Source organism: Toxoplasma gondii, chromosome XII (assembly GCF_000006565.2).
Source record: "Toxoplasma gondii ME49 chromosome XII, whole genome shotgun sequence".
Lineage (NCBI taxonomy): Eukaryota > Apicomplexa > Conoidasida > Eucoccidiorida > Sarcocystidae > Toxoplasma > Toxoplasma gondii.
Genome location: NC_031480.1, coordinates 4,192,669 through 4,213,756, shown reverse-complemented (window position 1 = coordinate 4,213,756; position 21,088 = coordinate 4,192,669). Strand labels below are relative to the sequence as shown.

The window sequence follows — 21,088 nt, the reverse complement described above, 5'->3', positions numbered from 1 at the left end:
AGTGTGAAAAATAAATGATAACTTTTCGACATGTTTCCATAGATTGGCGGTTTCTGTCACCTCGTGCCGCTGCTCTGATTCTATGAAGACTACCATAAGTATTCATTATACTCGTAGCAATGCATCATCCAAATTGCATCTGAATAATTCGATCCTCTGATTACTGACAGACGTCTTTTTGATCGTTCCTGCATTTGTATGCGTATCGCTCGACGAAAAGTCTCACATTTTGTTTGGAAAAGATCCGTTTTTCTCGTTTCGAATCGAGTTTACAAAAAAAGTTCATGCATCTGCATGTTTTGCGGAGAAATCTCCGGGATTCCGATTTCCCTCCCACTGCAGCGCTGCAAAGAAAAGTCAACTCTGCTTCGGCAGCCGCGCCTCGCGGAGCCTCCCAGGTTTCTTCTAGCAGAAACTTTCTTACCGCTCCACTTTTCACCGTCAGCAAACAGGACCAGGCAACCGAGAAAAGAGGAAAAGAAGGAAAGAGAAGAGAAAAGAAAAAGGAGAGACGAGAAGAGAGGAGCGGATGTGTGGAGACAGAGACAGGCGAAGGAAGCGGAGAAAGAAGAAGAAAGTGAAGACGGAGAAGCGAAAAGAAATGAGAGAGAGAGAAGGGAGGGAGAAGACAGAAACAGAAGGAAAGAGAAGAGGAGGGGAGAGAAGACAGAAGAGGGAGGAGTAGAAGAAAGAAGCGAAGCGAGAGGCGAGAAAAAAGAGGAGAAAAGAAGGAAGCGAGAAGAAAAAGGCGAGAAGAAGGAGAGAAGCAAGCGGCGCGAAGCAAGATGCGAGAAGGCAGAGGCGAGAAGGAAGAGGCGAGAAGAATCCCAAAAAAAATAAGAGAAGCCAGGCGCGAGAGGAGAGAAGCGAGATGAAAGAGACGAAAAGAATGAGGCGAAAAGAAGCAAGAGTCGAGAATAAAGAAGCAAGAAGAAATAGGAGAGAGAAAGAAAGCGGAAGGCTCCTCTCTCAGGTCAGCGAAGAGCGGCCATCTGTTCTCTGGACTCCCAACGCAGAGTCGAGAGGTTTCAGCGTTCCGACTCCTGATGATGCGAGTCATTTCTGTCGAACGGTGTTGAGACGCCCACAGATAAACGACGGATTCGAGTTTTTTATTCTATTTCATGTGATTTCTCTGTGTTTCTTCAGGAAGAAAGACCAGAGGAAAAGCGGGAGATTGCGGTGCAACAGTTCGCGCGCTGTTGCGTTTGTGTGTAGAGGCTGTGTTCGCCTTTTCGCTTTCGGGGAACAGCTGCTTGCTATTTGTCTTTTCTTCGTTCCATGGACATGCCCCGAGAACGAAAGGGCAAGAGAAGGCGTCGCCTGGCACCCTCTTCTGGAAAGGAGACCGGCGAGGATTCTTGCCTCTGCGTTGAACCGACTCTTCTCCCAGTTGCCCATCAAATACGAAGCGGCCGCCGAAAAGGAAGGAAACAAAGACAAGGCGTTTCGCCGCAGGTCTCTCCCTTTTTGCTTCCTCGCTCTTCTCGCCCAGGACGAGGAGGAGACGCCTGGCGGATTCGCTTCCCTGCTCGTGGTAAACTTTGCCGCTTCAGCGCGCCTGGCATTTGGTGCCGCTCGCTTGTTTTTCTGCAAGTCGAGTAAAAACCCGGGGCGAGAGCAGTCGAAAGGCATGTCAACGAGTCCACGGAGATCTTTCTCCACGCAGACTACGGATATTCGCTTGCGTGTGTATAAGCCGAATACGCACAGTATATATGCAATACTCCATGTATCCAACATGCGTAGATCGGCAGGTGCAGGTCTCGGATATCGTTCTCTGTGGGCCTCGACGCGCTGCTTTTGAAAGGAATTCGCTGCAGAGGCCTGGTGACCGACCGCGCCTTGGAAGAGAATCTGTCAGGCGTTTCTGCAGCCAGAGAGGCTGAGGAAGAAGGGGGAAGTCAGAAGGAGAGATGAGACTCAGAGAAACGAACGAACTCGCGGAGAAACAACGGAGATTAAACAGGGAAGAGAGCGAAAACGGAGCGCTGGCAGGAAAGAAGGAAGCGAGGAGAGAAGTGAGGTTCGAAGCGTCGGAGATCAACGTCTCAGGTGTATCTCCTTTGCAGTCATCTTCAGCTGCTCTTCTCTTCAGCTGGAGATGGACTTCGTTCGTTGTCTTCATCATGGCTGAGAGGAGGCGACGAGTTGTATTTTCGTCGTGCTCCGTTGTTTCCTCTCTCGTCGTACCAGGTTGGAGTTCCTCCTCATAATCAACGGGGGAACAGCGGGAGCTTCCCTCACTGTGTTGCTCTTCTTCCCTGTTCTCTTCTTGTTCTCCTCTCGTTCCTGGCCTTCGCTGCTGTGTCACTTTCACATTTCGCTTTTCTGCTGTCTGGTCTCGTTCGTCTTTCTCTCTCCTCCTCTTGTCTCTCCTCTTTGTCGGGCGTCGTTTCTCCTCTGCCCTCCCCCCGCTTCATCCTCTTCTTTCTCCTCTTCTTTCTCCTCTTCTTTCTCCTCTTCCCCCTCGACTCCGTCTTCTCCTCTTGTTCTTCTTCCTCGTTGCGTTTTCCGGCTCTTCTCCTTTACGACTCTTCCTCAGTATATTCCAGTCCGATATGGAGAGACAGACGTCTTCGTCTTCGTCGTCCTCACGCCTGGCCTTCCTCTCTGGGTCGCGGCGCTTCTCCAAGAAGCGCGAGGAATCTCCCGTCTGTGGGGAAGCGACGACGGAGACACCTCAGAACGGCGAGGGGACGCCTGTCTCTCGACCTCCTACGGCTTCCACTGGAGGCTCCTCGGAGGCTGTGACCCCCCAGGCGCAAAACAACGCAGTCCGTCCTGCCGCTGCTCTCCCGTCTGCGAGAAAGTCTCTTCTCTCTGGCGAGGAAGGCGAACGCGCTGCCTCGCTCTTCGCTCTCCCCTCTCAAGGCAGACAAGGAAGCGGCGCCGTCGTCAGTCAACGCATCAAAGATCTCCTCGCGGACGTCGACACCCGCGAGGCTCTTCAAACAGTACGAGTTCCAGGCACTCCTCGTCATCCAAACGCGAAGTCACCTTTACACTTCATCTTGTTGATTCACATTCATTCCGTACATGCACTTACACTGGATGTATAGACACAGTCCACGTGCTCGCGCATGGCTCTACACAGAATATATTTATATATATATATATATATACATGCATACATCGAAGTATACACTGCGTATTATCTATCGACTCCGTGTGCAGGTCTCTTTACATGTCAGTATCTTCTGTATGTTCATATATATGGCACGCTCTTTCATTTGAGTTGTGAGGATATCGATCGGTTTGTAGACTGAACAGAAATGATTTGCGCGGTGAATGCCCCGTCGCGTCGTTCTACGCCTTTTTTGTTGGTTATTAACATTTGTCTAAAAGCATTATACAGGATTGTCACGGTGCAGAGACACTGACAGATACCGCTTTCCCCGCTTCGCTGCATGCGCCTACCCCAAGGCGCAGGGCTCTGCACATGTGTCTCCACATGCATGTTTTATCTGCATGTATATATATATATACATGTATATATGTATATATATATGTATATATGTATATATATATGTATATATATATATATATGTATATATATATGTAGGTGTATCCGCATGTGTAGCTGTGCGAATGACTATATCAACATATGCATATGTATATTTGTTTTTTTATATATTTTTTTTTGGTTCTTCACTTTTCTAATTTCGGTAGGTTTCTGGATGTAGGCGTTGGCGTGCGTTACCTTACATGTCTCCGTTTTTTTACTTTTGTGTCCGAAAATCTAGCTCGCAGAAGGGTCGTTTTTGCTGAAATGGTGCAAGACGAATTTCAAGAAACCACACGAGAGGTTTTTTTACGTCGACGCGAACGCGATGGCCTTGAAATGGAGATCGCCGAAGAAGCCGGAATCCGTCACGACCAGTGAGAATCAAGATATGAGGGAAAGGCTTTTTCTGTGTCAGATGCGACCCCTTCCCCAGCTGGGAGGTACGGCGTTTCTCTCTCGAGTTTTTCTGGAATTCTCCACACCATTCGTGTCTGTGGAGGGGAGTGCAAGCACGGGGGTTTCGAGCATGAGACAAAAAACAGAAAAAAAGGAAACTGAAAAAAGAAAAAGGAAGAAAACAGGAAAACAGCACACAGAAGCGGCCACAGGCGCCTATGTCTGTATGAGGGAAAGACATACCAAACAAAACGAAGAAGGAAATTTTCTCTGAAAATCTTCGTGTGTCTCAGTCCCCGTCGGAGACGTCCAGAGAATCATCCCGGGCGAAGACACAGACTTTGGACGAGTAAGGAAAACGCGGATGCATGCACTGACCCCACAGAGGAGAACGTTCTCTCACTTCTCTCAACAGCCTTCTCGTTGTCTCCATCCAACACACACTGTCGATACTGTATGTATATATATGTTTATATACGTATATATATATATATATACGTATATCTATATATGTGTATATATTTATATATATATATATATATATATATATATAAAAGCGTGTGTGGACATTTATGCGTCTGCATGCATAGGATGGGTGGTTCTCAGCTGGCTGGGGATCTACGAGGTACTGTATCCGGTTCTCGTTTTTTGAATGTTTTTTTGCATAGTGTTTTTTCGTCGAGGATTTCGGTTGCGACGCATGCATGCGTGCTTGCTTGTGTGGTTCTTTGCTCGCGCGGTGTATCTCCTCGATGCTGTCGCGCTGGCTGTCGTTCTCCCTACGTCGAGGTTTTTTTCAAAGACATGCTTCATTCTTCCGCGCCAAAGTTCGTCTTCGCTTCTCTTTTTTGCACTGCTCCGGCCCTGGGGCGATCTCTCGTTTTTTGTTTCGAGACTTGGTACATTATTTCTGTCGTCTCCGTTTTCCGTGGACCTGAAAACGGAGCCTTTCAGACGAAGGCGTCTTTCGCCTGGTTCAGTTTGTGGACAGTTTCTTTCTGTTGAACAGCGCCCGCCGCGCGTTCCTCTGCTTCACTTCCAACGTCTTGTCGCTGCATGCGGTGCTTCCAGAACAAAGCGGACAAGTCGCACAGCATCGAAATCGTCGCGACTGGACGCGTCCTCCACGTTGCCTGTCGCGACGAGAAGGTGAGCCAAAGATAAGCGAAACCTGCCGGAGGAACGATCGACGGAGGGGGAAGAACTCGCACAGAGAAGAGAAGCGAGAGGAGAAGAAAGAAGAGGGAGCGAAGAGAAGGGAGAGAAAGGCGGGAGGGCGAGGCAGACCGGGAGGGGAGACAAGAAGAGAAGAAGGAAGAAGACCGTGGGGAAGGAGGACGATGGAGAGAAGAAGAAAAGAGCAAAGTGGAGAGCGAGAGAAGACGAGAGACGGCCAGCGACGGCCGCGAAACGGGACAAGGACGAGCAACAGACATGTCTCTCCCCGTCTGCCTTCTCCTGGTGAATTCGCCTTTGCGAAGCCGTTCGTCGTCCCCCGCAGACGAGCGAATGGAGTTCTTGGCAACAGAGCGTCTTCAGCAGAAGCGAGCGCTCGCGTGCATTGTTTCTGCAGGAGTGGAGGCTGTGGATGAAAGGCCTTCTGCTCTACCACGACATGGCGCTCGGCCAGCTCGCTAGTGAAGGCGCCTCGGACTTTGTTTCTGCGCAATGGCATGCAGTCGAGAAAGACGCAGACGGTTAGCCTTTTCAGTTTCGCCAGACAGAGAGGGAGCGAGGCGCAGCGTCGGTGTGTGGAAAGACGTCTTGCGAGGTCCAGTTCGTCCGTCTTCCTGTGACTGTGTTTTTCCGAAGAGCAGCTGGTTCGCTTTCTCTGCCGGGGCTGCGAGGGGAAGCGCGGGGAGGCGAATCTGAAGCGCTCGAAGGATGATCTGCATTGCAATTGTCATGATACACTCGGGCAGACGGGACGTTTCCTGTCTAGCGGTTCCTCGACGGCCTGCGTTCGCGCAAGCCTCCACTGGGGGTTGCAGGGCATGAGTCATGGACGCGGAAGACTCTCGAACTCTCTGCTGTTCAGGGAAAATCGACCAGAGACATCTGCATGGCCTGCTGCGGAAGCTCAACATCCAGGCAGATGGCCGCTACGTCGAGGAGTTGTTCCAGACACACGACACAGAAAATTCGGGGCGCCTCGGATTTACAGAGTTTCGCGAGGTACGCGCGGAGGAAAGAAAAACAAGAAAAATTGTGCCTGTAAATCAATTCATTCGAACTTGCCTCTTTCACGCTCCACACAACAGCCGCAGCCTCTGCTTGACTCGTCGGTGGCGACTTGCCCGTTGGAGTCTTCGAGTTCTCTCTTTCTCTCCCTGTCCTTGTGTATTTGTGTGTCTTGCCTCTGTCAAGGTACCTCTCTCTCTCTTTCTCTCTCTCTCTCTCTTTCTCTCTCTCTCTTTCTCTCTCTCTTTCGCTCTCTCTCTTTCTCTGTCTGCATGTGTACGTTTCTCTGTCTATCTCTATCCTTGTGTCGTTCTCTCCACAGCATAGCTCTCTGTCGATGTCTGTCTTCAGGCAGCTGTCGTTTCTCTCTCTCTCTTTCTGTGAGCATCTGCATTTCTCTTTCTGTCGACCTTTTCTGTGTGTGCGTTTTCGGAATGCATCGGCTTTCGTTGTCCTCTAGCAGGAGCAGCTCGCGCGTCTCAGCGTGTAGAAGCGCCGGTGTGAGAAGGCCCTATGAGTTCTTTCTTTCTCGTTTCCCTTTCGTCTTCTCTTCTCCTTCGTTCCTCTGCAATGCCGAGAGCTCGAAACTCGGAGGAAACCAAGAAAGGGGATGCATGCACCACTGCCCACAGAGCGGCGCGAGGCAGAACTCTGTGTCAGGATGGCGGCAGACGAAAACGTTTCGGTTTTCTTCTTCCTTCTTTCACTGCAGCTTTGTTGCCCCGGGTCTGGGCCAGGCGTCGTGTGGGTTAGGTGTGTCTCTCGCGGTACAGGACTCCGTTTTCAGGTTGCATAAAACCTTTTTTCTCCATTTCTCGCATGGCCTGCAGATGCTCAACGAACTCCTCGTCCGCCCCGACGTTGACTACTACTTCACCGTATACAAACTTCCTCACGAAGACTTCATAGACGAGCAAGGTGAGGCAACGAACCTTCTCTGTTTTCTACGATTCGCTTCTCTGTCGGTCACCGTGCATTTTCCTTCAGAAACTCGCCTCTCCTTTTAGGCGACTCCCCTCCTCGCTCTCCTTCTCGGACTTGAGCGTTCTTCTTCTCTCGACCTTTTCCCTTTTATTTCGTCTGCTGTTCTGTCGCGCTTCTGCGTGTCTTCTTGTCTCATGCTTGTGTATGGCTTCTGCTGCATCGTCTCCGTTTCGCTTCTTCTCTCTTTTTCTGTCTCCTCTCTCGGGACTTGCGTTGTTGTCATCTCCATCGGGTGACTTTGCGACTGGTTCTGCGCGCACAGCTAGCGGCTTTCTGGTGTAGGTGTGACAGGCAGTGCATGCGCCGACAAATTTCCTTCTCCTCTTTTCCAGGCTACAGACGCTTTCTGCGAGAGGTGCAGAAAGTCACTTCCGAGGCTGAGGTAGAGGAGGAGCTGGCGAGTTTCTGCAGTGTCGACGAAGCCTTTCGAAAGCCTGTGAGTCGTCGAGGCAGCACTCACGTTAACGAAACACAGAGGAAAAAAAGCAATCCGAGAGAAGCCTTTCAACTGACTTTCTTCGTGAAATGTCTTTTTTTAGCCATTCCTTCAAATGGGCAATCCTTGAATTTTTTGCCTCTTGTGTTTTGCATCCTCTCCTGCTGTCCATCATTGGCGTTTTCTTCGCGCTTTTCTTCTGTAGGATCTTCTGTCTCTCTTCGTTCTGCTTCTTCTCTCTCTCTCGTTTCCCCTTCTCTCCTCTGTCTGCCGCTTCTCTTTTTTCTCCACAGTTTTTTCTCTCCGAGCTCTTTTTCGATTTTCTCGCTTGTCAGGGTCCGACGGTCATGGTGTCTTCCCTCGGCTTCGACAACCTTCTCTGCGGGGAAGCGAATTCCCTCATGACGCCGCACAGAATGAAAGTCCACCAAGACATGAGTCTCCCTCTGTGTAATTACTGGGTCAAGTCCTCTCACAACACTTACCTCTGTGGCGACCAGGTAAAAAGACGCTCTCACAGGTTCCTGTCTTTGTCGCGCTTTTTTTTTCTCTCCGCTTTCCTTTCCTCTCTCTCCCTTCGTGCGATGTCTCCTCTCCGTTTCTTCTTTCTGCTTCGTCTCTTTTCTCTCTCTGTGCTGGCTGCTCCTCTCCGGCGCCTTCCTCTCTCTTCGTTTTCTCGACTGACGCCCCAGAAAAAACTTGCAACGCGACCTGTTCCAGGGATGGCTGGTGTCACAGCACTCTGGCGACGCTGACGTCCAAGCATCTGACAAATCGTCTCTCGCAGTTGATGTGCGTGATGGGAGAAATCCAGATCCATCCCCCTCGTCTTGTCTTCTGTGCCTGCATCAGCTTCGTCAGCGTCGCTCTCCGCCTCTCTCGTCTCCCCTGCCATTTGCTTCGTGGTGTCTCCTTCGAGCTCGAGAAACATGTTCCCCGCCCAGGTTTTTTCCAGCTCAGTGACGCAGCGCCTCGCCAGCATCCCTTTGCTCCGGCCTCACTCAAACACAGTTGCTGTCGTTTTTTTAAAACTTTCTCCGCAGGTCGTCGGAAAGTCCGCAGTCGGACAGTACATCGACGCGCTCCTGCGAGGATGTCGCTGCGTCGAGCTGGACTGCTGGGATGGCAGCGACGGCGAACCTTCCCTCTTCCACGGCGTCGGCGGCTACCAACTCACCAGTCGAATCAAATTCAAAGACGTCATTCAAGCTTGCAAAGACTACGGCTTCCAGGTAACACCGCAGTTCCCTCCGCAGAAAAATCCAAAAGTTCACACTTCGATGTAAACCCAAATGTACATTCGCACTTGCATTTCTGTACACAAATGCTTGTATATATACCTGTATGGGTGTTTGAGTGTATAGACGTCCGTGTGTTTGTGAAAAAAGAAATGCGCATGTGGAGGAGCTCATACAAGTGAGTCGAACTTCTCTTAACTCTCTCCCTCTACGTATATATATATATATATATGCATATATATATATATATATATGTATATATGCATATATATATATATATGTTTATATATGTATATATGCATATATGTATATATATGTATATATGTGTATATGCATATATATATATATATATGTATATATATGTATATATGTATATATGCATATATATATATATATATATATATATGTATATATATGTATATATGTATATATGCATATATATATGTATATATATGTATATATATGGGACTGCATGGATCGCATGTGTTGGGTTGTGTTTTCAGAGGTCGAAGTTTCCAATTATTTTATCTCTGGAGATGCACTGCAGCACAAAGCAGCGCATTCGCATAGCTGAAATTCTCGAGGAAATCTTGCAGGACCAAATCTACAGATGCCGTGAGTGACGAACTCTCTTTTCGTTTTCCTGGTTTTTCTCCGACTTCGTGGACGCTCGCACGAAGCTCTCGCATACCCTCTGCATAAAGTTGTATGTTCACATATTGCTGCATCTATATGCATATGTAGAGAGATACATAAATATATAGATAGGCACTGATACATGTGTACGCATTGAGCAGGAGGCAGACATATGCAGATAGCTCCATTCAGAGAATCATGAGTGTCTATCCATTTTCGTGAATATGCAGGTGGATAGCTATAGAGAACCACAGATTTAGAAAAGTAGGGACATTCAAAGTGAGATGTGAATAGATTGTGTATAAATGTTAATATACATTTATATATATATATATATATGCATATCACATGCAGTGTGAAGACTGGTTGTTTCCGGTGGGAAAGCATGCCGACGGAGAGATTGTTTGAGTTCCTTGTTTTTCTATAATTGCAACTTTTTTTCAGATCCGACGAGTCCTCAGCCGTCGCCTGAACAGCTGCTGTGCAAATTCATCCTCAAGGGGAAGGTTCCGAACGAACGTGGAGAGATGGTGGAAGAAGGAGACGAAGAAGATCTCCAAGTGAGAAGGCGATTCTCCTGTCAACTCCTCTCTTCTTCCATTTCACTTTCAATTACCGCTTATATATATATATATATATATATATAGACATGTATATACATATTCGCGGGTCTAACGGTTTCGCCTTTTTCCAGAAGCAGGTTCACTCTCTAAGTCACGGAAAGATCAGCTCCACTCCTGGGAATCCTTTTTCTCACAGCCTCATGCACGCACCCTCGAAGGTGTAAACTTGGAACGACCCGTACGTACATAGGTCTTTATATATATATATGTATATATGTATATATATGTATATATACGTATATATACGTATATATACGTATATATGTGTGTATGTGCGTCAGTTAGTCTGTTTTTCTGTTTGTTAGCTGGAAGAGTTGGAGCTGCGGATGGCGAAGTCTTTGGAGATGCTGGGGGATGGCCAGCAGTTGAACGCGGACATTTCTTCTTCGTTCGTTCATGCGCTGGAAGGTCAGGGGACCTTGTTGTCGCTGCCAGATACGCCGCCGGGTCTGAGCATTTCTCAGCTTTCCTCGTCTTCGCTCGCGACGGCTGAGGCGCCCGAGGCCGAGCCGCGAGGCCGGGAGGGAGAAGAAGTCTCGCCGCTGGCTTCCCTGTCGCGGGAGGAGGAGCGCGGGACCTCCGATCCGAAGGCAAATCGCCTGAGCTCCTCGCCGACGAGCAAAAGCAAGAAGAACCGGAATCTGTTCCTGAAGAAGAGCAGCAGCTTCACCTGCGCAATCTCCGCTCGAAGTCGCTTGCCGAGCGCGCAGAGCCAAGAGGCGCCGCAACCGATTTCCGAGGAGACACCGAGGAAGAGGCGCGAAGACTCGCGCGCAGCGTCTGTCGAGTGGAGGCGAGCGCGCACCGTCGACCGCCTCCACGAGGAGACGCGCGAGAACGAGAGACGCGGACCCTACCTTCCCGAAGCAGAGACGGAACATGCCGGCGGAAAAACGAAGAGAGGCAAAAGCGCTGCCGCCACCCCCGGCGCCGCCTCTGCAGACAGCAAAAGCGAAAGACTCAAAACGGTACGGCGATACGTCAAAAGCAACAAACATTCAGCCAGCGACCTCAAAACGTTCCCCGACAGACAGTGACAATGAACAACCGTGGGGTACATCCATACAGACATAGATACGTATATATATATATATATGTATATATATATATGTATATGTATATATATGTATATATATATGTATATATATGTGTATATCTCACAGAGCAGCCCTATTGACTGGTGTGTGTATCCTCATCTATACATGCGTAGAGGGGCATGTTGACATCTCTGTGTTCATGTCCCATAGACATCGTAGAGACGTCTTTTCCTCAAATGTCGATCTGGATTGCGCGGCTCTGTTTTTTGTTGGTTCAGTACTACCGAAACATTGCGATGCCAGGAAAGAAGTTGAGAAGCTTCGAGCAAGCGAGAAATCGTAAGGAGAGCCGGTCCCGTGTACGTACACCCCGCGGCCGGTGGCAGGGCCGTGCATGCATGCAGAGAGTTGGGTTTGTCGGATGTTTCGGAAAAAAGAGGGCAAAGGCTTCCCTGCACCGTTTCGTGTGTGTTTCGCGTCGAAGACATCTGCTCATATCATCTCTCGCGTACGAGTTGCTGACTTCTTCTTTTTCCTCTCCTTTGAAGCTTCCCTGTCGAGTTTTTACCTTGTCTCTGGACGGGGGATTTCCTCAACTCCACGCAAGCTATCCCACGCACATCTTTCTTTTTCGCACTCGTCTCGCGGTTTGCATTTGCTTTTTTTCCGTCCTCTCTGACTTTCTTCTACAGCCATGGACATCTGCAGCATGCCTGAGTCCCGCCTCCTGAAGCTGGTGAAGCAATCGCCTGTCGAGTTCGCCAGCTTCAACCAAAGATTCCTCACGCGCGTTTACCCCGCTGGTACGTTTCTTCTTCTCCCGGTTCCTGTTTCGTTTTTCTCTCTGTGCTGTTCTTCGTGTCGTCGCTTGTCCTGCTTCTCTTTCTGCCCCGTTCCTTTTTTTCGTTTCCTTATTACCTCTTCTGTCTGCATCTCAAGGCCTTCTGCCCTCTGTCGGTCCTCTCGTCGCTCTTCGTTCTTTTTTTTTCTCCCCCCTGTGTTTGCTCCTTTCTTGTCTCACTGATTTTTGTCTCTCCTCCTTGTCTCTCTCTTCTCTCTCACATTTCTCGCCGTGTCTCTGTTCTGTCTCCTTCCTCGTTCTGAACGCGTTTTCCTGCCTTTTGCGTCTTTCTGTCTCTTAGGCACACGGCTCCAGAGCAGCAATTTCAGTCCGGTCGTTCCCTGGCTCTTCGGCGCGCAGGTAGTGGCGCTGAATCTTCAGTCTCTCGGCAGTGCGACGATTCTCAACGAAGGCCGGTGAGGCGAAACGACGCAAAAACACGATGCAGAAAGCTAGGGCCGGAAGAGAAGAAAGGCGAACTTAGCACAGACATCGAGGAGAAAGGCAGGCAGAGAAGGCAGACCGGCACACGGAGGTCAGAAGGAAGCCGAGAAAAGGGGGAAGGCGCGAAAGAAGTTCCACAAAAAGGCAGGGTGTCACGGAAAGGGAAGCGGGCAAAAGAAGACCCGCGGGGAAAGCAAAGCCTTCCATTTTTCTTCCTGGCCTCTGCACTCTGCCTCTCCGGCAACGTCGCCGTGTCTTTTCTTGCTCGCGAGAAAGCGCATGTCGCCATTGTTCTCGTACTCTCCCTTTCTCTTCCCTGTCCGTCGGAGATGGTGCGTCGTTTTGTCCTCCAGGTCTGACCCTCCCTGTCCGCTTTCTTTCTCTCTTTCTTTGGAGAAACAGACGATCCACATGTCGTTTGCTTCTGCAGATTTCTCGACAACGGAGGCCCTGCCGGGGGCTATGTGCTGAAGCCTGAGATGATGCGAAATCCCGCGCGTCCATTCGTCCCCGCTTTCGCCGAGCTCTCGGCTTGTCGCGAAACACCCGTCCACTTCACCATCAAGGTAGGAGGACAGCGGAGGCGCATTTTGCGCGCGCGCCTGTCTACACTTGTGCAGTGTAAAGGGACAGAGACAGAGAGATCGAGATCCGAATGCGGACGGAAATAGAGAACAGCATAACAGATACGTCTGCGTAGGCAGATATTTGTTTTTATCGATACCGATGTATAAAATGGCGTGGATGGGTCGAAAGGCCTGTCGAAAAACATGCAGACCCTCTGCTTGTTTGCGGCATGCAGATTCTGTCGGCTCACCAGCTTCCGCGCCCCGTGACGGATCCTTGGAAAGGCCCATCGACGATTAATAAAATCAAAACGCGGAAAAGTACTGATCTCTCCTGTCCCTTCGTCTCCGTCTCCATTCATGGCGTAAAAGGTAACGAAACATAACGCCATCGCAAGCAGCCAAGTCCAGTCTCTTTAAAAAGCGTTTCATATATATATATATATATATATGTATATATCTGAATGTGTGAGCACGTATTTGTCTATGTAGATGTATGTATGTTATGGATGTATGTACCATATATATATATATATATATATATGCGTTTATGAGCGCATGTATGAATAGCTACGTATATACGTAAATGCATATAGGTGGAAATGTAGACACTTTTGCAGGAACATCCGTGTCTAGAAAAAGTTGATTTGATGCAAGTCACTGCGTTTTCGTCGTCGGCGCATGGATTGGAGACTGAAAGGGGTAGGGTACGAGATGCTCTTTGCCGGACCCTGGAAGAGCGAATTGTTCGTGCTGTATGCGCTGGAGAAACGAAGCCAGCTTCCTCGCATCTGTCCCCGTTGGCTGTAGTTACACTGCTTGCTGTTTCCTCTCTTTCTCTCAGAGGACACAAAGGCCTTTCGCACGCCCACTGTAATGAACAACGGATTTAATCCGAGGTATGCCCCCCTTCTGCAGAAGTTCCCTTCTCTCTTATGTATAGGTCTTCGTTCTTCTCACTGGAGTTTCAATCAGTTGCTTCTGCTTTCCATCGCTCTCCCACCCTCTTTTCCTGTAACCTTATTTTTGACGCTGGGATCTCCCTCTATATCTCTTTTCCCTGCATCTTCGTCTATCTGATCTCTCTCCATCCTCCATTGCTATCTCTTTCCTCACCCTTCCTCTCGCTTCTTTCTCCTTTTTCTCTCTCCTCGGTGAGCGCGCGTGTCTGGTCTGCAGTTTTTTTCGGTGTTTCTTCTTTCCGAGAAGACGTCCTTGGCTCTCCGTTTCTCGGTTCTCAGATGGTCCTCGCCAGAGTCGACATTCGAGTTCATCGTACACGCCCCCTCCGTCGCTCTCCTCATGTTCAAAGTGCAGACTGCGGACTCTGTTCGCAGCGAATTTCTTGCTGCTGCATGCTTTCCTTTCGACGCAATTCGCCCAGGGTCGGCTCCCAAAAAGCAGCAATTTTCCCAAAAAAGGAAACAAAAATTCTTTTTTCACTCAATGCATGTATCTCAAAATATTTACTAGTCAGGCGTACATGCATACGTGCATGTGTACAGAGGCAGATATCTGTTGATACATACAAGGATCAGCTACACGAATCTACATAATGTCCTATAGATATAATTTTTAGGGTATTGCGCATATCGTTATCTAACTGCATATGTGTGTGTATTTATTGATGCTTGTATACATTTGCGTTCTTTCATTTATATATATGTATATATATATATAGTGTATGGATGTAAGGGCATTTGTGTCCGGTGAGTATTGAGGTCTCGTATTGTGCCTTGAATGAATTTCTATTAGATAAGGAACTGAACACAAAACGTAGAGCGTTGTGAGGCGCAGAGACGCAGAGTTGGAGAGGATTGTCACCTCGACCGTAGAGTGTTTTTGTCTTTTTTTCAGGATCCGTTGGGTGCCTCTGTTTGACAGGAAATTCTGTCGACTTCGGTGGACAGGCCTCCTTGTCTATTCTCGTATCGTCCCGCTCGAACGGGATGATGCGACCAACACCTGGAACCGTAAGAATCCCCTCACTGCAGGTGTTTAAAAGAACAGATTCAGATACACCGATTCACACTTGTAGACGCAAGGCCGCATGTTCACAGCTAGGAAATGCTAAAACAGGGTTTGCCGATGTTTTGTGTTCTGTTCAGCTGCAGTCTCTTTCCAGGATGAGAACACACCCCCTCCACCGGGAGCCTTGGTGTGAAGTCACCATTCCCCTCAGGGCACATTTCAACAGGCCCTGTACGCCCGCTGATACACACACATGTCTACATATATATATATATATATATATATATATATATATATATATATATATATATGTAGACAAATACAGATACACACATGTGTTTATATGAGAATATCTGCCGAGAGGAAAGAAGGAGGTCGAGTCGGTCTTCTTGTAGAGGAAGAAGTGATTTGTCAGAGACGAGAGAAGTCCTTTCGGAATGTGGGCGCTGTCAAGCCAACGCTCGTCCAGGCACAGACGTAAAGCATGCCTAAATTCGAATGGCATGAAGACATGTGCCGCAGACGTACACGTGGAGTCCCGTAGACAAGAAAGCCCACAGGCATTTCCAATTGCCTTGGCTTGTGAATACAAATGAGAAAACGGGTATTGGTAGGCAGTCGCGGTGTGCAGAAATATGGCTGCGGTTGTTCGTGAAACACGAAGGGTCTGAAACGGATTGTGTATGGATACATCCGATAGGTATTGTCTGGTAGAAGTCTCCTTCGACGTCTTCGATTGTATCTTGCATGCGGGGATGGTCTGATACGTCGAGCTCCGGCTGTGCTAGAGTCGGTCGCCGTGCATCAACGGCACAAGACGGTGGAGGATGAGATAGGAGACAGAGCGATAGGGACGAGGCAGCGTGTAAGCGTAAAGTCAGCAGGAGAGAAAGGCGCGCGCGCACAGCGCCAAGTGTGCGGTAGGAATGAAGCAGGCGAATACAACAGGCAACGAAAGATCTCAAAATGCCAGAGGGCGCGCCGTGGCAACACGACACCGAGCCGGCAACGCGAAGCCCGCAAGCCGGCAACAACTACGGTGGCAAAACAAGAAACAAGAACTCGAGGAAAAAGAGTCCGTTGACTGCGGCGCTGGAAAGATGCAGGGGTGAATTTTTTGTATTGCATAATGTCTTGAGTGACACCGCTTCAGAGACGCCGTTGTTTCTACGTTTCAGCAGGCGAGACTCTGTCGGTGGCGTGCAGCGGCCCGCGGGTAAATCAGTTGCACGCCTTGCGTGGAACTCTACTTTTTTTCGATCGGTTCCTCGCTCGTCCTTGTTGAGCGAAACCGAGCACAGCACTGGCATGCTGTAGAGAAGTCCGCGCCAGAAAGTAGTATCCAAGAACTAAACGACATGAAGAAAGACGGATACCTGGACAGCGAGCTACGTCGACGCGTCGCGGAAAATGAACTCAAAGGTGCACTTACACCTCAAGGGAAGTTCCCAGGTGTATTTACACCTCACTGAGTGTGTAGGCACATGCGTCGAAAAATTTGTGTCATGCTCATTTTCCTTGAATCGCCGTTCCACCTTCCGCTTCCTCTTCTCTGTAATGGCGTTTCGCCGGCGTAGGCTCATCCTGTGTTTTTGTCATACACTCGCCGTAGCCCCCGTTCAAACTTGTTTCCCTGCTCGTTAACACTCGCACGACTGCAAGAGCAGGGAGGGGCCGCATCAGTTGTGGAACAGGTTTCCGGTCAACAATTGTGTGTGGGACGTAGCGCGTTTGTTGCACAGGTGTGGTTCTCGCGAGAGGTAGAGAGCGTTCGACGTAAAAAGGTTTGACTCGTGCAGTCAACGTTCTTTCGGATTCTGTCCTGTAGTATCTACATGCGTGCGTGTGTGTGGCAGTGGTACATGTGAATATCTGTATTTGTTCACACGTGTGCGGTGGACTCTCTGTTGCTCTTTCCTGGACGAGTAACACTGTGTGGAAACCATTCTCTTCTATCTGCCGGAAGCACAGAAGTGGTTCAATGGATGGCGGCGGAACTTTCGTTTGCGCATGCGCCCCCCTTTCGTGCTGCAGCATTTGGACGAAGGAGCTTTTATTGGAAAGCATTAACAAGGTTTTGTGTCCTGGCTCTCTTTCTGACATTAGAGAAAGCGACACGTCTTTTTTTAGCGAGGTGGGCACCGTCCGATTGATTATCGCGTGCTCCGATTCAGGGCGCTGTGGTTTGACTTCCATAATCAGTTTCAGGCGAACTGGCACAGAGAAACAACCCTCCTACCTCTGAACAGACGGGTACAGATGTGAGTCGCGTCATTCTACGGACTCTGTTCTGTCTTAGTCTCGTCCTTTGTTTATGAAAGACAAGAGAGCATCATAGTAGGCTGGGCCAGAGTGGCGAGACCGTGTTGTTTCTTCACACCCGAAGAATCACGCTGTCCTTCAGCGAAGGCTTTGAAGACGATTGCCGTTTTTAAACGCAAACCCATGACTGAATCGGTTTATTTCGCATAAATCCCACGACACAACGAATGTGACACCGACAGACACGTTCTCTCACAGGTCAGGACGTGCACACTAGACTCAGTACAACGCCTGAAGGCAACAGTGAAAACGTAAAAAGAACGGTCAACACACGACCGACACACTCCGTTGCATCAGACACAAACGGAAGAAGCACCAGGACGTGCATCCCCTTCGTCTGCGGCACCCAGCGCAGCGTTCCGGCTGCCGAACCCGCGGCGGAGCTCGCGCAGCACCATCCACCTGCAAGCAAAGAACAGCAGGATTGAAAAGAGTGAACGTTGCTGTGGAGGTGTGTTACGGCTTCGGTAAATGTCGACCTGGCTGGCGGTTCAAATTGTGGTCGTGTGAGACTGACGACAGCACGCGATTTCTGGGTGTCCCTGTGCTCACCTCTGTTGGTGGATGCAGGTCCTCCCACCAATTCGGTTGTGCTACCGACAGTGGGGGATCCTGAAGAAATATGGCGACATAGCAAAGGAGGACAGCTGCAGGTCGTTTTCTGTCGATGTTTCAGCAGTGGTCCTGATAGACGCAAAACTGCCGCTCAGCCTGGAATAGTGGCACAACCGCTATACAGTTGCTCGCAAGCCTGCCTGGCAGCATCCCAGGAAGTCGAACAACCAGAACGGGTTCATGTTTCCCGAATCGAATGGCATAGCGCAGCGAGTTCAGAAAGAGCTTGAAAGGTTTCCGTCTTCCGTCGAAGAAACGGATTGGTGAAGGAATAATTGTTGTGTGAACGACGACTACTCTTTCTGGACCTCAGCACGGAATCTGTTGGACTTTTTGCGCTCGAAGGCTAGCCGTGGCACTTCAGTGGGTCCAGCAGCGTACGAACACGGACACGCTATGTACCCAGACATCGTTTGAACGATCATACACGTTTTCTGTCTGATGCAGTCTCCCTCTGCCTTCATGTATCCATGTTGAGTGACCGACCATTGGTCGTCTCATTGAAGGGAAATATCGTTGCCTATAGAACGTAATGCAGCAAGCCTTCTGCTCAATCGACGTCCTGGTTTGTGGACGGATTCATGCTTGGCACCGGCAGCTTCAAGATGGGTTGTACCGTCCAGTGGTTCATTACAACAGACCGTGGAACTGTGGTTCAATATGGTTGAGCAACGATTGGTTTGTTCGATATATTTGTGCGACAAACAAGTATACGAAGGTCGATAGACAACTGCTGCCTCCTGTCCTTAAACAACATGCTCTTCTCGGTCAAAATGATAACACACCGAGGTCTTTCTGTGTGTCGTTAATTGAATCTGTACTCAAACGTGGAGGCTGGGAAGAAAGAAGGCAGGGGGGAGAGGCTGCGACGACGCACGACGAGCACGCCCAGAGTGAATGCATAGCTAGCTGTCAATCGCCCGCGGTCGCTGGCTTATCCGCGAGGTGACAGACGTTCAGAAAGAACAATGGTGATGAATTTGCTTGAGATCCTTTCCCCCCTGTGAAAACCGACAAGCAACTGAGAAGAGCGTGTGTTACAACGGAAACCTGGCATCAAATACTCTAGATCCTCTGTTTAGAGGAATGCATTGAGGCCAGGCTTTCACAATTCGCAGGTCTTCTGTCACCTCGTTCGCACTGCCACAGAACACTACATGAATGAACCGAGTTTCGTCTGGGAGAGGAATGAAGTATAACCATCTTTCCCAGTACAGGAGGCACGACTGAAAGAGGGTAAAGCTCGAAAAGCGTTGCATCTGACGGGGATTCTGCTTCTTGCCCACAGGATCAACTGAAACGCACACAGTTGTCGCCCAGTTCAGAGGTGTGCCATTTTCCCTTCTACAATGGAAGTCAGAACTGTGATTCACTCGCTGATTTATACCAGCGTGCTGACGATGGTTTCTGTGCTTCGTGAGGCAATCTTGTTCGTGAACGGGATTCCCTTTGGTCAAGTGTCCGATGCAAGCTTCGCGTCGGCAGACGAGATCATTGTTACAGGACTCAAATCTTTAGAATTGTTTAATCCCCTGGAAGACGACGCGGAAAGCTTCTCATCAGAAGCTTCAGAGTCTACTTCTCCCACTGCTACTACATCTCAGCACAACCCTACGAAAACATGGACACGAGATCCTTTCCTGGCGTCTACTCCTGCCATAGCCATAGGGGGTGCCCCTTTCGACACTTTACATGACTACGCTGTCGATCTGTCAGGACCGGAAGATTTTGCCCTTTTGATTTCCCAAGCAAAAGCAGAATTTGTAGCCAGCCTTCCCCCCTCAGCGCTGCGACAGTGGATCCACTGGCAGAAGCGGGGTGTACAACAAAGCTTTTTCCGTCGAGGGGAGGAACATGAGGAAAGAGGATCCTCGGTGTTTTTTCCCGTCGCGCGCATCCAAACACAGGGCACTAACGAGGACAAGACCACATCGAGCAAGAAAATAAAAAGGCCCATGTCTCGCAAATATACGGACGGACCAGGCACCCACATTCCGCACGGAGACAAAGCGGCCTCCTCGTCTTCGCTCTCGTCGGCCAGCCAACAACCTGTCAAAACCATCAACACTTCATACCACGAGGAATCTGTGAATACGGGTGTTGCTAATCTAGTGATGTCTTCTTCCACATTAGGAGGCGACCCCATGGCGTTGGTCCCGGCCCATAGCGTGGAGCTCGGTAATGTTGTAGTCGCAGAGGGATCGCCGCCGAAAAGTTTGCACAGAATTGCAGAACGACGAAGGAAGACGGGAGATGAACCTTCAAAGGACGGGTCAAATCGGAAAACACTTGTATTTAGAGGCCGTGGAGGTCGAGAGAGTGGCCAGACACACGATAGCGCTGCTGGCCCGCGATGAAACTTGATCGCCTTGTCAAGACAACAGTCTGTGTTTGAAGGAGTGGTGTGCCAGCACTGCGTTTTGTTAACGCGTCCAAATCGTACAGTGTGAGTGAAAACGCATTTACTTTCAAAATGGCGGGGATGCCAATGTGGATAACAAGTATGTCCATAGGCGCGTGCAGTGGTATTTGTATCTGGGTTATGTCCCGTTCAATGTGTATTTCACATTCAGTGCGTCAATCCGTGAAACTCGTTGTGTTCCGTCCCTTTGTACTCTCTAGAATAAGCGCTTCTTCAGTAACATACGCCGATAGAACAACTGTGCTGTCGTCCGTGCTGCTCAACAATGTAAGCACTTTCTCTTCTGCGAGCTCTGAGCGGCTCAAAGACACCTCTGGTGCGTGTTGATTCAGAACAGTTTTTCAAAGTCAATACCGTTTTTCGTTAATGTACTGAATGTGGCGCCGCGACAAGAGACGCACTTAACAACTGGTAGATGCGTGCAACTGATCTTTTCAGTCGTGCAGACAGAGGGACAAACTTCCTCTTACGGGGTGTTGGTGAGACAGAGATGAGCAGCGAATGTGGGCACGCTCCAGGTTTTCTCTCTGTGTGAAGACACCTCTAGTCCTGTTTTTTCCATCATCGCTCGGTTCACGACTTTCCGTTAACTTCAGCGTTCGTCTTTGTTTTCCAGAATAGAGAAAATGTACGGAAAGCTAGCGAGAGACGAGGCCTCACTTGTGTTGCAAAACGAGACAGGCACCAGCGGAAACGTAGCTGCAGCTTTGAGTAGAGGGACCACACACTGAAACCACCAGAGTCCTGTTGCTTTTGACGAAGGAGGGAAAGGAAAACGTGCAAATGCCCGTTGTGCGGAAGCAGTTGGGGCGGCCACGGAGACGGGGCACGGTGAAAACTTGAATCGTGAAAAGTGTTTGAGACCCCG

The 21,088-nt window shown here is 49.4% G+C and overlaps 2 protein-coding genes across 2 annotated transcripts; both read left to right on the top strand.

Moving 5' to 3' along the window:
- The first annotated feature begins 1,070 nt into the window (after positions 1 to 1,070).
- On the top strand, positions 1,071 to 18,535 carry PIPLC (phosphoinositide phospholipase PIPLC). Its single transcript, XM_002367188.2, has 22 exons — positions 1,071 to 2,957; positions 3,747 to 3,882; positions 4,198 to 4,253; positions 4,976 to 5,053; positions 5,478 to 5,601; positions 5,943 to 6,079; positions 6,916 to 7,003; positions 7,402 to 7,505; positions 7,841 to 8,005; positions 8,549 to 8,737; positions 9,247 to 9,358; positions 9,824 to 9,939; positions 10,308 to 10,970; positions 11,318 to 11,378; positions 11,732 to 11,842; positions 12,182 to 12,296; positions 12,755 to 12,890; positions 13,127 to 13,262; positions 13,735 to 13,789; positions 14,132 to 14,275; positions 14,748 to 14,863; positions 14,999 to 18,535. Exons 1-22 carry the CDS (start codon positions 2,562 to 2,564, stop codon positions 15,052 to 15,054), a joined length of 3,294 nt encoding a protein of 1,097 aa, XP_002367229.1. The 5' UTR covers positions 1,071 to 2,561; the 3' UTR covers positions 15,055 to 18,535.
- A 221-nt stretch (positions 18,536 to 18,756) lies between these two features.
- TGME49_248820 (hypothetical protein) lies at positions 18,757 to 20,640 on the top strand. Its single transcript, XM_002367187.2, has one exon. It carries the CDS (start codon positions 19,148 to 19,150, stop codon positions 20,153 to 20,155), a length of 1,008 nt encoding a protein of 335 aa, XP_002367228.1. The 5' UTR covers positions 18,757 to 19,147; the 3' UTR covers positions 20,156 to 20,640.
- The last annotated feature ends 448 nt before the right edge of the window (positions 20,641 to 21,088 follow it).

Excerpts from the sequence above, each read along its gene's own strand:
- PIPLC (XM_002367188.2), top strand. The coding sequence starts at position 2,562 with ATGGAGAGACAGACGTCTTCGTCTTCGTCGTCCTCACGCCTGGCCTTC. Across the intron at positions 3,883-4,197 it reads GCCGGAATCCGTCACGACCA|TCCCCGTCGGAGACGTCCAG; the intron begins GTGAGAATCAAG and ends CGTGTGTCTCAG. Across the intron at positions 13,790-14,131 it reads AACAACGGATTTAATCCGAG|ATGGTCCTCGCCAGAGTCGA; the intron begins GTATGCCCCCCT and ends CTCGGTTCTCAG.
- TGME49_248820 (XM_002367187.2), top strand. The coding sequence starts at position 19,148 with ATGGAAGTCAGAACTGTGATTCACTCGCTGATTTATACCAGCGTGCTG.